Raw genomic sequence first — 17,472 nt, forward strand, 5'->3', positions numbered from 1 at the left:
TTCGAGTGTGTTTTGCTCGGAGTCAGTACTGAACTCAGTGCCTCAGCGTGATGCTAGGGGACACTGTGCTGTGGGAGGGATCGTTTTTCCTACGAGATGTTACTTGGGGTCATTAAAAATCCCAGGGGGCTTTTTGCAAGAGCAGGGGTGATAAAGGGTGGCCAAATTTCAACTGCCTCATTTCTGCCTGCAGCTTCAATGGGTTCCAGCATTCTTTCCTTCATGTCCTTTGCTGTTAAGTGGTGCTGTGTGCTGTTGAACTATTGTGTTCTACCCCACAAGTGGCTGCATTTCATAGACTGATAGACTTTAAGCCCAGAAGGGACCCTCACGATCCTCTAGTCTAGCATTTCTTGACCATTTTGATGCCAGGGACCAGCTTGCTGCCTTCCTGAACTGTGTCAGGGAGATCTCGGGGATCGGCACCGGTCCACGGACCAGTCGTTGAGAAACACTGATCTAGTCCACAGTGGGTGAAACAATTTTGGTATAAAGCACAACATACAGTTGGTAAAGTGTTTTTAGGATGCTTTGGAAGAAATGGCCCTGGTAGTGGTAGTGTAATGTAAATGGTTCTCACCTTAGCAGAAGCCAGAAACCATGGTCATTCAGTGGGGTTCTTGTGTTAATTTTTTTGAAATGGTCCCTCCCAGCTCCGTTATAGTAAGTGTCAATGCACTGATCTACCTAGTCTGGGGAGCGCTGAACTAAAGAGCTGAAACGGGGGGGAGCAGCGTGGGCAGCAGGTATAAGAGGCCAGGAGAGGCTAAGCCTCCCCAAACAGCCAGCCTGCCAAAAGGGCGCCCGGGCTGTGGTCTCATCTGTGCTCCACACCGAGGCCCTGCCCTCACTCCGCCTCTTCCCATCACTGCTCCGCCCGCATGGGGGCCTCGGGGAGGGGGTGAAGAGGTACGCGCGAGCAGTGAGCGACTGGTGGACGGGCGGGCGGGCGGGCAGGCCAAGTGGGAGCAGGCCTCGGGGCAGGGCCACAGTCCAGGCACACCCAGCCTCCCCAAATGGAGGAGTCACGCACCGCCCATGGGGAGCAGAGGTGGCTCCCCCTGTGATATGATCACCGCTCTTAGGGGAACCCAAAGCTCCTGTCTCAAAGACTGGGGTAGCAGTGGAGAGAAGGGGGTGGGATGGGCATAGAGAAAGGTGGGTTGTTCTTTTTCCAGGACATCACTCAAAGGAATGCCAAAGGACAGAGCCTGCCCCTGCCCATCATGGCCAGTCATCCATAGGTGGAGTTCTTCTCTCATCTTTTTCTGCTTACATTGCTAATAAGCGCACAGAAATAGCTTCCAAGGGAAGAAAAAAATGCCTCCCTTAGCATGCTTTGCCAAAAATGCTTCTAACGTGCTCTGCAAAGCTGCATGTTTGAGGGGCTTTTGCAATTGGAGAGAGAAGCCTGTCAGAGGAATTTCTCTGAAATCGTTTGTGAGGTTCTTCTCCATGCCCATGTTCTGATCACTCTGCTCCCAGGTGGCGACAGGGAAAGGAGCCAAACTGCTTTCTTCTGTCATAGAAATGTCTTCCCTCTCCGGTTAGCTAGAAGTCAGGCTGCCCAAAAACTGCCCTGGAAAGATACATGTGAAATACACTCCCCGAGGGGCCTGATCCATCCTTGTGCCATTATTCACATCTGTGCAGGGGGCGAGGTTCAAACACTGACAAATCAGGATAGTAGCGTTCAACGCTCACTCTGTGCCAAGGTGTAGCTGACTCCGTGGGGCGTGGGACGCGAGAATCCAGACCCCCAGCTGAGCTGTGGCTTCCTCTTGCTCCATGCTGTTAGACGTGGCCATGTCCTTTGTCCCCGTAAGACTCATTGGGGTTTTTCTCTATTGTAGGTCCTATCCGGAAGCATGAGGCGAATCCCAGGTGCTCTTTACAAGCAAGACCTGCCCAGTAACCAGGATAGATGTGGGAGCAGGGTACCACTGCCTATTTAACCAAGCCTCATCCTAGCCTCCTAACAACGAGAGACCATGCTCATGAAGGAAGGATCTAATCCCACAGATGTAAGGGAAACGATAGCCTTCTAGCCCTGCCCCTCGGTATCATGACAGGAGAGACCCAGTTTGTTTATGCCGTCAGTGATACTGAGTCCAGCTCCAAAGATCAAGACAAAGACTTTGCCTTAGAACATTTCAGTGGGAAAGGGGGGGGGGAGTTTAACGGCAGCTCCCTGGACTCCTCGGAGCTGTGTTTGCACAACGGGACCGAGAGCGGGTCCCACTTCCCCAGCGTCAAGGACAAAGAGCCCCACAGCCAACGGGAAGCTGTGATCAGGCCGCAGCAAGCGGGCAAGATCGACTTCAAGTCCCTTCACAACAAGCCCAAGTTTTCCAGCGATGGCCCGTGGGGCAGCGTCAAGGGGAGCCCACAGTCTCCCACGGGGAAGAGCCGAGTGCGGGATAAGAGCAGGCGCACTGGGAAAGGGGAGCGCAGTCACCACCAGCTCTACAGGCTCACCATTAGCAACTCTCGGTCCAACCCCACCATTGGCATCGCCTACCCCCAGCAGAAGGTCACCCCGCCCAAGAAGCCAGAAGTCAGCCGAGGACCCAGCTCAGGAAGCTACCGATTCCACGTGCCCAGCATCCCCGAGAGGGAGGCAGAGCTCGAGCAAGAGGACCTGAGCTTCAACCAGTGCTTCCCGGAGGTCTCCTCCAGCCTTACCTCCGGCAACTATACCTCACACACACCAGCCGCCAGACGCCAGAACCACAGCGGGAAAGGACAGCCATCGGCTGGCCTCCCCCACAAAAGCCCTGGCACTAACGGGCAGTTACACTATTTAGAGTTCCAGGCAAATGGGAATAAGTCTTGGCCTTCACCGGACAAAAGCTTCCTGGGTGCTAGCTATGGTATCTCTGCTCAGAAACCATGCCCCTTCCCTGAAAGTGGCAAAGCCAGCACGCACTGTCTGGGCTCCTTGCCATTCCAATACCCCTTCCAGCCGCTGCATGACGTAGCAAAGGATCCTTTCCGTAATGACACTACCAGCCAAGATTATATGGATGTTTCACTGGCAACTAACCAGGTGATTCATGGTGCTTTCGGCTTTCATTCTTCCTCCAGGGACTGGCAAGAGGAGGCTCTGAGCAACGGCTCCTACGAAACCGTAGCCCCAGAGGGAAGGACATATGGCCTGTCTTCTCAGCCAGCTCCGTTCCTACGTTCGCCGGCCCCAGGGGTCCAGCAGCAGTCCCCTCTGCCTTGCTACAAAGGAAGGAATGAGCATTCCGGTGAGCTCAATGGTGCTCTCTCTTCTTCTGGTGCTATCGACCAAACTCCAAGCACTTTCCAAGAAAACCAATCCGTTTTCCCACCTAGTTTACATGCGACTAGTATGCCAAAGCCAGTGAGTAAGGGGCAGCCTTCACAGAAAGACAATGGACCTAGTCAAAGGATACTGACCCAAGGTAGCTCTCTTCGAAGGAATATGCCACAGAACTCTCTACCCCAAGTGCACTTTCAGAACAAAGTTTATTGTGGTTCCCCGGCGAGTGGCGTAAGCCCAGGATCGGTGCCTTTTGAGAAAACCATGCCCAGTACACCTCAAGCCCACCCCCGGCTCTTGCAAGCCTGGGATGGAGCCCATAAGGCGTTCTCTCCCGCGGACCAGACTTCAGCACCTTATTCAAACCCTCTTGGAAGTCAGTTCTCATTCGAGTGCCAGTCCAGCCCTGAGCAGAGGCAGCACGTGCAGAAAAACTCCAGGATGCCTTGGCAGCAAATCCACCTCACCTCCGCAGTGCCCAGCCAGAACAGGATAGAGCTATCCAGGCAGCTCACCAGCCAGAAGTTCCCATTCCCCCTGGGCACCTCACAATGGAAAGGGGGCAGCAGTCTGCAGAAAGGCACCCCCAGGTATCACAGCCAAAAGCTCCTGGCAGGGGAGGGTCTCATGGTGCAAAGGAGGGACCCCACCCGGCAGAGCTGTGGCTCAGCGAACACTTTCTCCTTTGAAGGTGGGAAGGACACCGGGTCTCCCGCATGCGACTCCAGGAGCAAACCCCTCTTCTTCGGCATAAACCAAACGGTGCCGCCAGCCAGCTCCAGGAGCCCTCCCAATCCGCCGTTGGCTCTGCCGCCGTCGGCCTTGGTGGCGGCTTCACCGGGCGAGTCTCCGCTCCCGTCGCCTGTCCCCAACCCCACCTGCAACAGCACGTGTTCTTCTCTCTCGCCTATGTCCAGCAGCCCAGTCACCCACAGCTTCGAAGACAGCCAGCTGCCTGCCACACTTACCCCGGCACCCCTCTTTCCCCATCCGTGCCACCCCTCGGACATCCTGAACTCCAGCTCACTCCACTACCACCCGCCAGACTCCATCAAGCCCTTCCACTTCCCCCTGGATGCCCCAAAGGACGAGCACCTTCTCAAATGCCTCCCGGAGACCCAGTTCCACAAGCCAGATGTCGACATGGGCAAGGGCTGCCTGGATGCCTTCGAGGGGGAGCCGCCTCCCCCACCTTACTCCTCCCATCACCTGCTGGCGAACTCGCTGAGCAGCGCAAGCCTGGACCAGCTGGACGTGCTGCTGACCTGCAAACAGTGTGACCAAAACTACAGCAATCTTTCCTCCTTCCTGGAGCACCGCCAGTTCTGTGGCTCGCACGCAGCTTTCCAGGGCGAGATGAGAGATGCTCCCAGGGGGGCTGAGGCCAGGAAGCAGCTCCCCCCAGAGTCCACGAAACACTCCCAAGCCAGGCCAGGGCCGTCGCTTTCTCCCGACACCCATTCGCACCTGCTTGCGATAAACAAGCCTGTCAGTTTTCTGTTAGATGGGGAAGGCAGAGGGGAGGCAAAGGAGGACCCACTGAAAGGCCATATATTTAATGGGCTAACCACAAATTCCTTGCCACTTACTGCTTCCGACTTAGGAATCGATGATGCCAAGCTGGACAGTCTGATCACGGAAGCACTGAATGGGCTGGAGTATCAGTCCGATAACCCCGAGATTGACAGTAGCTTCATAGATGTGTTTGCTGATGAGGAACTCACGTCGGTGAAGGGCACAGGCAACGGGGTGCCGCACAAGGTGAAGGATGGCCCAGCCTCGGCGAACAAACTGAAGCACGCGGAGAAGGACGAGAAGCCAACGAGTCAGTCAAAAGCCGTCTGTTACTACGAAGAGGATCATCCCAGCGGAGAGCAGGCTCAGAGCAGAGTGTCGGGGACGCAGCATGTTCCTAAGAGGAGACTGGCAGGCAAGTTCACAGACCGGGAGAACAAGAGGCTGGAGAAATCCAGCGTCATGGAGCTGGCACAGAGCAAGGCTGCAAATCGGGTGACGACTGATAAAGCACAGCCTGACAAGAATACCAAGCTGAAGGCGGGGAGGAAGGGTGATGGCGGCTCTCTTACTCCAGGGACTATAACCAAACCTGACTCTGATAAAAACCAGCCCAGAAACCTTAGTGAAGATGCTTATCTGAAGAGCGAAATCAGGCCCAGTGGTACCACCCAAGGCCCTGCCAGTAAGAACCCCAAGCTGCTGCAGTACTCGATGAAGGATGTGAAAAAGCGGAAGCCAAGGAGCGGCACGTGGAGTAAGGAGCTCATTCATAAAATCGTGCAGCAGAAAAACAAGCTGCACAAGCTGCATGCGAAGAGCGAGAAGAACGCGCCAGGCTCCAGAGCCGCCGAGAGGCGGCTGCCAGCAGCCCAGGACAGTAAATTCGGCGAGTACGAGTACATTTCGGATTCCGATGCTGAAGGGGTGGCGAATGCCACGCTGCACGGCAGAAAGAAGCCGGGGTCAGCGTTGAATGGGAGGGCCAAGCACAGCTTCAGCAGGAGGCGCTCAGGGAGAGGTGAGAGGGCCAAAGAGAGAGAGCCAGCCTGGCCCTATAGCCAGAAGAGAGGAGGTCAGGAGCACAGGCGGGCCCCAAGCAATGAAGCAATAAAGAAAGATGGCGTTGCAGCCAGAATCCGAAGGCGAAGCAGCCGATCGTCCACCGGCAGCAATCACAGCACTAGCCTGTCCAGTGAAACCGGCGCTAGCCCTCCAAGCACTGAAAGGGCCGACTCCGACAATGAGAAGGAAAGTGTCCAGAACAGAGGATACCCAGAGAATTCTGAGCACATCACACGACTTCCAAGGAACCCGCTGAGCCTTCTTGACAAAGAGTCTCTAAAGACGAGCAATAAAACCAAAGCGAGCTTTTCCAGAGGGACAAGGAGGTTTGGGTCAGCCAAATCTTTGCTGACTGGCTCCACGACACATCACAGCGATAGGTCACACATTTCTCCGGCAGGCTATAGGAACAAGGAAAGCTCACCAGAAAGCAAAGAAAAAGAACATCACAGCAAAGACACCTTCAACAAGAGTCCCGTCAGACTTTACTGTAAGGAGGACGCAGAAGAGCAGAAAGGAGCCATTAGCCATGCAGCTGAGATAGCGAGACCTATGCCAGACGCTCGAGATTCCACTGATTTGACAATGACCAGTCAAAGGCATCCGTTTGCTGCTTATAATGAGGACACTCTCGCTTACCATACAGAAGAGTTAATTCCTCCCTCTCACATTGGTACTGATGCCAGCCCTGGACATGTGAGTGCTACCTATTCGCCTGCTGGACTCAAGTACTTAAAGGAACATGGACTTTGCGATGACCAGAAAGATTATGCTGCTCCAGTCGGCTGTTACAATGGGGATCCTGTTGGAATGATGCTAGCCATCAAAGGACCCGATACCTATGTGAACACTGACGACACACTTTACGACCACAAAGACCTGTCCAGTCGCTACGATCCTCACCTTTTCTCAAAGCCCCCAGCCGTGGGGGCCTCGCACATTGACGATATGTACTTATGCCAGGGTGACATTAGCACCAGTTCATTTGAGCAGAAGCACTCTGATTTCACCCCCTTTGCATCAGAAAATCATCAGACCAAAGTGTCTTCCCCTCTTAGCTTTGACTCCTCTTCAATGTTCGGGGAACTTCCCGGAGCTGAGTTTGATAATCCATTATACGACAGCGTCGCCACAAGTAAGGACACTTTTGTCCCATTTGGATGCAATCCACCCAGCAAAGCCATGCCATTTGAGCAGCAGTATCCTCCGTTTCTTCAAGAGAAGGACTGGGATCTAATGGAGGAAGTGTCTCCAATTTTGTCAGAAGACATTGGTCAGTTTCATACCCTTTCGGTGGAAAAGCCATTAGCTAAGAAATTCCCAGATGAGGGAGCCATAACACCCAATCAAATGTCTTTACCTTTGTCAGACAGGATTGGAGATTATAATGTAGCTTTTATTAACAATATATCAGATGATGAACTGGAGATCAAGCGATTAGTTACAGAACTGGAAAGTCAGCTGCAAACCAGCAAATTAAACAGTGAGGCATCCAACGTCCATCAGAAATCTGAGCAACACATCAGCACACAGCTGAGAAAAGCAACTGACCAGTTTTCGCCTATACACATGGATCAAGAGACAGGGAATGAAAAGAGTTTGTTCTTGACAGATGCTCTTGGGAATACAAACCTTCTTCCCACAAAAGTCTGTGTGGGCCAAAGTTTAGTGAATGAGAAGCCTACAGTTCCCAACATCGATGGCAACTATAAGAACCACCAGGATTCTTGGCCCTGCCCAGCGGAGTTTAATTCTTTAGAATCAAACATGTGTACACCAGCTGCTGAAGATTCAATCTCTATAGATCATTTCTGTTCCAAAGAGGCCTGCGATCAGTTCCCAGAAGCTCTGAAGGATGCTGAAACTTCCAAGGAAAGTGACTCCAGAGAGATGGAGAATGAACCTACCCAGGTTATCCCTGATTCATGCATGCCAGACAAATTAGAGGCTCCAATCTACACAAACCATATGATAAAAAGCCCTGCCATTGTTACTGATTCCTTGTTCCCTAAAACTCTAGAGGCAGCTGAACTAAATAAACATGATATTTTTCCGTCCCTGCCAAGTAAACACGGAGCTGAGGGGTTTTCCGAGCCAGGGAAAATGGATAAAACCTTTGATGATCCTCCAGAGCTGGAATCTTTCAGCAGCCACGTTCCAAATCTGAAATGTGAATTTGGGTTTCGGGAAGATCGGGTCCCCACCTTGGATCTCGCTTTGTCTTCTCATGCCAAAAATGACATGGACTCAGAAGAAAGACCTTTAGACAAAGCCGAGTCACCGAAAGTGCTAAAATGCTCAGTGCACTTCGAAGGTGATGACAATGAACCTGTTTTATTGGAAGAGACTGAAGAAAGTAAGGATCCTGCAGTCTACCAAACCCCAGGGCCCTTTCACAAGGCTAGCAACCGGAAAGCTTTATTATTCGATATACTGAGTGTGTCCAAAGAGACTGGTTGTGGTACAGAAAAGGTGCTAGCCTCCCAAGAAACTACCACAAACCCATTACAGCAGCTCCAAATGTTTGTTGCCCGGACAGTCAAGAATAATGAAGAAGAGCTGATGGTGCCATGCTTCCCAGTACTGCTCTCTGCCAACCACCAACCTTCAAATGCCAATCTCCAGTCTGAGCAGGAAGAGGAAGGCCTGGGCAGCTTGGAAGGTGAGAATTCAGCATGTCATCATGCGTCTGTAGAGGGGAACGAGCCCATGGGAGGAGAGGCAGAGAGCATGGCTACCACATCAGAAGCAACTGGAGTTTTTCCAGAGGCAGGTGAACAGCTGGAATCGTTCAACGAAACAGACACCTACACTGCAGAGCAATCCACATTTGCGAACCACAAGCTGCACAATAATGTAACAGAGCTGCAGCACTTAGCAGATGAATGTTCAGAGCCGAGTGACGTTAATATCTGTGCAGATGGTGTATCGCAAGAGCATAATAACCTCTCACCATGCGGCAGCGCAATGGTAACCCCATTGCTAGGGCAGGTAAAGAAAGCTGATCAGATTGTGGAGGAGCAGGAGCAAGATAAAAACAAAGCAACCTTGGCATTTAAAAACCACAGAGAATCCTATTTAAGCCATAGTTTGTTTGAGAAAGAAACATTAGGCAATGCACTGACAGAGACACTAAAAGTAAACACTGTTGAATGTAATGCTTGGTCTGATAGAGCTAGTCATCGTATGCAGTTGTCATGCACCGTAAAAAACAAACGCATAGGGTCAACCAACAACCACGTAGGACATGAGACACAGCTTCCTTGCAGTGTGTCTTTGGGTCCTGCTAGCTCTTTGAATCCTTCTGAAGATCTTCACCAGGAATATAATTTGTTGCATGAAACTAACATCTATTCAGTAAATGCTCAGCTTCCTGAAGACGGCAGTGGAAAGAAAAAGCAGGCCCTTGATGCTTGTCGCTCTAAAGAGGACTCTCTGGCCAGTTTGCCTTTACAGACTAGCTTTTCTCGCCACAAATATTTGCAGAACAGTAATAATGAAAATGTAGAGTTCTCTGACTTCAGTGTGCAGCTCTCGGAAGAGGATAGATACACTGCTCCTGTGCTTAACACAGAGACTCAGTCAAGTTCATTTACTGTAAAAAGGTTCAACTCTGATTTGGAGAAAAATCTAGTTTGCTGTCCCACACAAAATCCTTTAGAGCAAGGAAAATGGAAAGACACACATGTCTTTCCACCCACTCTTCCGCAATGCAACAACACTGCTCCCACACCTTTGGATGCTATTGGAAACATTCATCAATGTCTTGCCGAAGACATTCTAAATAATTTTGGGCAGTCTGAAAAAGAAGGACCAGCAAAACCTCATGTTCCACAATGCCCCGGCGAGTTGGCAGTTTCTGCTTTGGAGATGGAAAGCCCCCAGAAATTGCAAATGAACGACTGTATTCTTCCCTGCGTGCCACCTCTGGATCAAAAAGACACTGATGATGGGCTGCCAGAAAGCACTTGTGCTGAGCCATTATGCCCTCTTTATAAAGGAAGGAAGACATGCACCACCACAGACATGATTATTAATTATCAGTCAATGCCTCTGCAGAGCATCCATGCTTGTCAGCCCACACCAGAAACCAAAGATTACTCAACGCAGCCCACTAATCTTTCGCCAGTTGGAGAAAGAGACGGAGAGGTAAAGTTAAATCAAGAAGAGGAGCTTAAAAAGTGCCATTATAACGGAAATAAACATCAAAAGGAGCCAGAGTCCTCATGCAATAGCTTTGTCATTCAACAGATCCCAACAGTTGTAAATATTGCCTTTGGAAGGACAGCAGATTCTGGCCCTGTTGATCAAAAGGGCCACCAGTTTACAGATGTGCCGGAGACAAGACCTAGTGACCCCTCCAAAAATGTGGCTAATAGAGAAAATAATTCAAAAGGAGATGACTTGGAAAGCCATGGGGCTGAGAGTCCTGGAGGAGGCGGCAGTTGTACGGTAAATAACATGGAGCAAGAAGAGGAGAGTGGCATGTTTAAAAATATCCCAAATGCTTCCAGAAACGGGCACCTGAAAGAAAAGAAACAAAATGGCCTCCAAGTCACTTGTGATATTTGTTCAGCATCTTTTAGATCCAAACCAGGGCTGACCAGGCACAAAGCTGTAAAGCATCGGACGAAAAACGACGGCACGTTGCTGCCAAGCAAAACTTCAAAGTTCAGTTTGAATCTGCTGGAGAAAACATCTAAAATGTCCAAGAAAGTCTCTCGGAAAAGTATAAAGACCACTGCCAAAGAGAGAATGAATAACACCCAAATGCCAACCAGCGCCGTTGGACACGTCTCCAAGAAAACCTGTGTGGGTCAAGAGAAGGAGCCCAATGCACAAATGCAAGAAGTAGTTAGTCGGGTGCTCAGTGACCTCAGTGTCATATCGCTTGAAGTGTGCCATGAACGTCATCACCCAGATATTCTGAGTAAAGAAACAAAGACAAAATCGCATAGCTCAGAGACAGGGGGATTGGATGAATCAGTGACAGAAAAGCCCTGTCCTAGAAAGCAACCAGATAAACAGGGAAAAGGTAGAAGAAGCCAAAGCAAAGATCCTGGGGGGTTAAGTAGAAATTTAGAGAAGAAACTAAGTAGAAAAGCAAGAAGAAGGAAAGTAAAGATGTTTCCCAATGAAAGTGAAGTCAATGAATTGTCTGACCTGGAGAAGAATGCTATTGATGGTCCTTCCAATGTTGTTTCCAGTAGAATCAACTCCAGTCTGTTAAATGTGATTGAAGACCTGGCTGAGCCATGCAGCTGCATCTCAGCAGAGGAACAAGACAGGCCATGCTCACCCCAGCAGTCTCACACAGCAAAACAGTCACCTTGCATAATTAAGCATTCCGATGAAGTGGGTGATTGGGTAGTCTCTTCCAAGGAGACAGGCAGACAGGAATCACTAAAGGTCCCCGTGAGCTGTCAAAAGCAGATGGAAGATCCAAGTCAAGGAGAAAAGGCACAGGCCAAAGGGAAATGGGCAAGTGGGTTCATGAAGCAAGTGGAGAAGGGGTTGAGCAAGGTATGCAAAGAACAGCAGGATGATGGTGGTGGCACAAATGTGAAGGAATGTGAGAATTCCTTGGGAAAGAGCCATCCTGGGAATCATAGTAGTGCCTTCAGGCATCCCTTGAGTCCTGCCAGAGCAGATCTGTCTTTAGAAACCTGTGAATCTGAAACGGCCAACAAGGATCCCACTAAAGGCATGTTGGAAAACGCTTCTGATGACAGCCCTTGTTCTGCAGAGTCAAAGCCCTGGGGAAAGGGAGAGTTGCTACAGAGCAAGGAGTCCTGCACTGGTGATGCAACTGAGCCGGACCTGCAGGGTTTATTTGATGATGACATCACATTCTCACAGCTGTTTCCAAGGGACAACCAGTTCACCCGGAGGAAGTGCACACGCGTGTACGGGAAACGAACCAAGAAACCCAAACCTGTCACTGATGCAAATGTCGGGCCAGTGGGTACCATAGACTTCTTTCCCATCCGGCTGGCTTCAGACCTCAGTGAAACCAGCTCTTTCTGTGTCACCAGGGACGATCCTTGTGAATATGAAACCATCTCCATTGACGATGCCTTGATGCTAAACATGTGTCACAGCAGTAAGCCAAAGGGGTGTGATGCCAGCTCCACCGCTTCCACAAATATTGCACTGCAGCCAGATTATGAGAGAAACAGCCAAAGGAAGGAGGTCATTGATCTGGAGGATGATAACATGTTAACCTTCCTATGCCAAAACAACCAGATGGAAAACATTCCGAACTTGAACATTTGGGAAAGTCTTGAAAAGGAGGCAGAAAATGTTCCTGCTGATGAAATACTGTTCAAGTCCCCTATGGAGCTTGCAAATGAACATTCAATAGCAGAAACTAGTCCAGAACCCCCAGAGCTGGAAGAGGAACCCCTCAACAGCAAGATAAATGAGGACCGAGGCTCACCTGAGTTTCATACGATTGACATTGAGATGTTGAATGCAAAGTTCAAGATGCAGGACATGTGCTTTTTTAGCCCTTGCAAAGATAATCCTGGCCATTTGGATGAAAGCATGGTGAGTTTCAAGCAGAAGCCAAGCCAGCATAGCAAACACAGCAAAAATAAGCTAGAAGATGGGAAACCAGGCAAAAATCGCAATGATATGAACATCAAGACTAAGGATAAACAATACAAATGCAAAGTGTGTTTCCAGTGGTTTCTCACCTTAGGGGAGCTGGACTTTCACAAACTCACCCATAACCCTTCCCCTCCACCTACCTGCTATATGTGTGTCCAGCGCAAATTCAGCTCAAGGGAGCAATTGAGGGACCATTTAAAAGAGAAGCATTCAAAAAACAAAGCTGGCCTGTGGGCCTGTGGAATGTGCCTGAAGGAGATTTCCGATGTCTGGATGTACAATGAGCATCTCAGAGAGCACGCCACGCAGTTCGCTCGGAAAGGTCAGGCTCAGAAATCAGCGATGGGTCTGCCCACCTGCTTCAGCGAGGCCAACGCTGCGGTCACTCACTTCCTGCACACCATCATGTATCGGAAACCAAACAAGTCATCCAAGCTGGTGGATTCTACCAGCAAACACCTTGCCAGCAAAGAGAACAAGAGCCCAAAAGAGCCACCCCAAGACCAAGAGGCAAAGGTAACTAAAGATGCCTTGGAAGGCAGTATCAGAATTAAACCAGCTTCCTCCGCCTCCAGCTCTTCCAAAGGGTCTGCCAGTCCATCTCCAGACAATACGCCAAAAGGTGAAAGCACTCAAAAAGCTGTCCCCATGCATCCGGACTGCAGGGATCCTTCCAGAGATTGCCATCACTGTGGAAAACAATTTCCCAAGCCCTTCAAGCTCCAGCGTCACTTAGTGGTGCACAGCTTACAGAAGATTTACTTGTGCCACAAATGCCCGATGTTCTACCCGGAAACCAAAGAGCTTCGAAGCCACCTGAGTCAAGATCATGGGGTAGCAGAGGAACCAGAGATCAAGCACACCACGCTGTATGCGTGTGAGCTCTGCGCGGACGTCATGCACGTCATCAAAAAGTCATTCATATGCAGCATGTGCAACTACACCTTCTCTAAGAAAGAACAGTACGACAGGCATATGGAGAAGCACCTGGCAGGAAGCAACAAGACTTTCAAATTCAGAGGGGTCATGAGGCCCGGCATCTCCTCCAAGGGCGGCAATGAGAAAATCAAAGAGGAAAACTGTCCAAGGGAGGACACGCCACCACGCAAGAAAAGGAAGATCACACACCATGGCAACTTGGATCCATGCAACTCACCTGTGCACCTTGACCATAGTAATGACCTACAGCTAGCTGATGTGCCTTCACCACCTCCCAGTGAGTCCTGCCCTGCAACAGGCGGTGGTCGTGGAACAACTGTGCCCCAAACCTCTGTGAAAACGGAAGACCTCGTGGGTGACTTCTCAGACCTCCTGGCTAAAATGGAAAAATCTCAGTTCGATACCCTCCCGCCGCCCCCTTGCCTGTCTCCCTCTCTGCCCCAGGCGGTCGTGGGTGATCCAGAGCTCAGTTACACCACGACATTTTCCATCGAAGAACTAGACAAAGGAGCCTTTGATGGGAAGCCTCTTCCTTTCCTGGACTCTTCTGAATTTCGTATGGACCTTGCTAGTTTAGCTCATAACCAGGCAACGGATGGAAAGCTATCTCCACCTCATCTCACTGAGAAACATGGGCATGCAGATGGCCAAGAAAAGCCAACTCTGGGCAATCAAAGAGAACCTGCGGTGGGGCTATTGGACAGTCCCAGTTCACGAGAAGAGCCTGTCGACGAGATCCCTTGCCTCAAACTAGCTAAGAAAATCCCAGAAATTCCTGCACCAAAAGTAGAAGCTCCACAGGCCAAGGACACTCATAAAACATTGTGGAGCAGCCTGAATGTAGATGATGTAGCCCCTAGGGAAATTGCATCCAAGCCCAATTATTCAGAGTCCACCTACCCCTCTCTGCCTCTGAAGGACAAGACAGCATCACCTGTTCTAAACAGGGCTGCCAAAGATTCAGCCCCTCCGAAGAAAACCACAGGCACTCAAGTGAACGGCGAAGCTGCCTCCGCTGCAACGGGTACTCTGGGCAGCACAGAGGAGATCCAGAAACCCTGCTCACTAAAAGACAAAGCCATGCCTGAGACAGGTGTCTGCGCCAAAGACAGCAATGCCAGTGCCGGTGTCAGAGAAATAGGATGCAATCAAAACAAACCCTTAAGTCAACTCAAAGCTGAAGGAGTGGCCAACCCTGTGAAACACAGCCACTCGGATCCAGGTAAATCCTTGGACAAGCCAGCTCTGAACGGGCCTGGAAAGCTGCACCCAAAGAAGCGAAAAGAGCACAAGTCTTCGAGTCACAAAGGCAGCTCGGCCTCCAGGGAGAACATTGAGGGACATGGGAAGAAGAAGAAAGCCCGAACACCGGGCCCTGGGAGGAATGACGGGGCTGGAGAGCTCAAAAGAGCCGAATGGACTAACAACGAGGCTTCTGCCCTTTCCCCCGGGAGGAGGGAAACACACTGCAACAAACTGATCCCCAGGCCCAGAATGTCAGGAGTTGGCAACCAGCTGAAAAAGATGGCACTGGACACCTACAATCAGAAGAAGGTGACGAACCGTCATTCCAATGGAGACCTGAAACGTAAGAAGGACATCCTGGGGAAAACCTTTCACCATCTTCTCGCCAAAGGCCCCGCCACGTCCCTACACAGCTCTTTAAACAGGCACAGAGCTGTCCAAGGTGCTAAACCTGCTGACTCTCACAATTACAGGACAGCCGAATCCCAGAACAATCTCCTAAGCCAACTGTTTGGACAGAAATTAACGAGCTTTAAAATTCCTTTAAGAAGAGATACTTCAGAGTAATTTATGAAAGTGACTTATGGTGATCCTCAGCTGCTTTCATGGGGTTTGCAAGGGAAAAATTATCAAAGCATTAAATTCGTTTGTGTAGCGTGATTTTTCTGTCTAGTTTAAATGAACTTGCACTGCAGCCCCTGTGAAATAGTTTGCTTTGTGTCTACTAATCTACTTTAATTCACCTGATTTATCATGCAAATGCTAGAACTTTGATGTTGCTGATGATTTTCATGAACTGAAATTGTAATCGCTTTGGGCAGACTGAATCGTCAAGAGCAATTGCTTTATTGCAGAAGTGCTGAGGTCATAAGGATACTTGCAAATCTCAGACCCTTTTGAGACTGCTTCTGTGTTATCTTTGTACAAAGTACTTGAAGAGATGAACTTCATTCCATGGACGTCTTATTCAGAAGGTGCAGTACACTGTAGAAAGCAATTTTTTTAAAGATTTTGCACAAATAATCCTGTACAATTCACTCAATTGGGAACTGGCCTATGACACAATAAATTAAAAAAAAAATTAAATTAAGAATCAAATGCCACCTTTTTTGACAGCCATTCCTAAGAATTTGTTTCTCCGTTGCCAAGAAAATAATGAACTAGCTTGCTTGCTGCGTGGGCCTATTAGAGTGTTTCAAACTTTGGTGCCATTATTTGACCACTGTAGATTATGTAAATGCATGAAAAATGAGAATAACGCTAGCGAACTGCACCCTGACATTTGTGACAAACTTTTTTTGTTCCACGGATAAAACTGTCCCAAGTTACCAGACCAGAATAGTACTGTCCAAGTGACCGGAATGGTATAACTTCTAAACTATCTTACTGTATTGACTTAGTAGCTATATAGGTATCAGCTTTTTACTATGCAGTTACTGGTGCTATTTTTATTTTGTAATGTGAATACAGACTTCCTTGATTTAAAAATAAAAGGGAACAGATAGGAAGTAGCAGTGACCTGTAAAAGAAATCAAAGCAGGAAAATAAAACGTTTTATAACATCCTGTATGCTGGTACTCCGTAGTGTTAAAAAGGTTATGTCATGTTATCGAGCAGGTATACAACTGAACTTTGAACCAGAAAGAAATCTCAGGTGCAAATGAGGACATGGAAGATACTTAAATACTATTGAAATACTCCCAAGTCAAGGAGGTGAAGTAATGCACTGATGTGATATGAACAAATAGAGTACTTTGCGTCTGTCCTGCAAAAAAAAAAAAAATGTTTTTAGTTTTAAAAGGGGAAAAAGTGGCTTTTTCCTGTTAATATGTATCTTTACTGTCCTTTGTATTGTATAAAAACTATTGTAGGTAATTTACCTTGGGTGCAATGTGTTATGTCAAAAGTTTTTATTTTGATATTTTGTCAGAGAGGAAAGAGAGAGCAAGAAATGCCTTTTTATTATGTCGTATGTGTCCTATTAAAGTGCCTCTTTAATATTGTTAAATAAAGTATGAGATGAAAATATGGGGTGGTACTGTAAAATCATACCTAATTAATCCTTTCAAATATATTCCAATATTTTCACAGAAACTCCCAGACTTTGTGGAATTTGTCAGATGTTTTTCTTTCTTTGGTCTTCTTTCCCGCACTGCATACACACACCCATGCCCCAGTTTTGCTGGGAGTTTGAAGCCAGGGACTGTTTATTACTCTGTGTGTGCACGCACGTCCATGCACATGTACAGGTAGAGGTACACACACACTAGGCTCTGGTGTGGTCTTATAACCACTACAATAATAATAAAGAATAACTTGCTAGCTTAGGTGACTTCTATCCATCTACGGTACTTAGATGGCCCCATTACCACAGTAACTGTCCTCACAGCACCCCTTTGTGGTAAGATACTGCCATTATCCCCCTTTAACAGATGGTGAAACTAAGGCCTAGAGAGATGAGTGACTTGTCTAAGAACACAAGGCATTGTAGGGTGGAGCATGGAGTTGAACCTGGGTCTCTCAGGCTCCAAGCCCCTAACCACTAGGCCATCATTCCTCTTGTTGCTGGATGGGAGTGTTTCAATAACACTTATCTCACCTATTGTGCTTTTCATCCAGACCTCTCAAAGCACTTTTCCCAGAAATGGTAAGTGTCAGTTATCCTCATGCTGCACACAGGGAAACAAAGGGACAGAGACTTACCCAGGGTCATACCCTGTAGGTCAGTGCCAGAGCTGGGACTAGGAGCCAGCCAGCTTAGTGCACTGTCCACTGGGCCATGCTGCCTGGGCCCTAATAGCACCATC

The 17,472-nt window shown here is 49.0% G+C and overlaps 1 protein-coding gene across 3 annotated transcripts in view; it reads left to right on the top strand.

The window, feature by feature from the left end:
* Positions 1-16,759, top strand: part of ZNF469 (zinc finger protein 469) — a 295,831-nt gene extending 279,072 nt beyond the window's left edge. For all 3 annotated transcript variants that reach the window (XM_075118464.1, XM_075118465.1, XM_048816791.2), the window contains one exon: positions 1,854-16,759. In XM_075118464.1, coding sequence (XP_074974565.1) covers positions 2,066-15,232 — 13,167 coding nt within the window. In that variant the 5' untranslated portion in view covers positions 1,854-2,065 and the 3' untranslated portion in view covers positions 15,233-16,759. The remainder of the gene's footprint in view (positions 1-1,853) is intronic.
* Positions 16,760-17,472: the final 713 nt, after the last annotated feature.

Source organism: Caretta caretta, chromosome 12, assembly GCF_965140235.1.
Source record: "Caretta caretta isolate rCarCar2 chromosome 12, rCarCar1.hap1, whole genome shotgun sequence".
NCBI classification, from domain to species: domain Eukaryota; kingdom Metazoa; phylum Chordata; order Testudines; family Cheloniidae; genus Caretta; species Caretta caretta.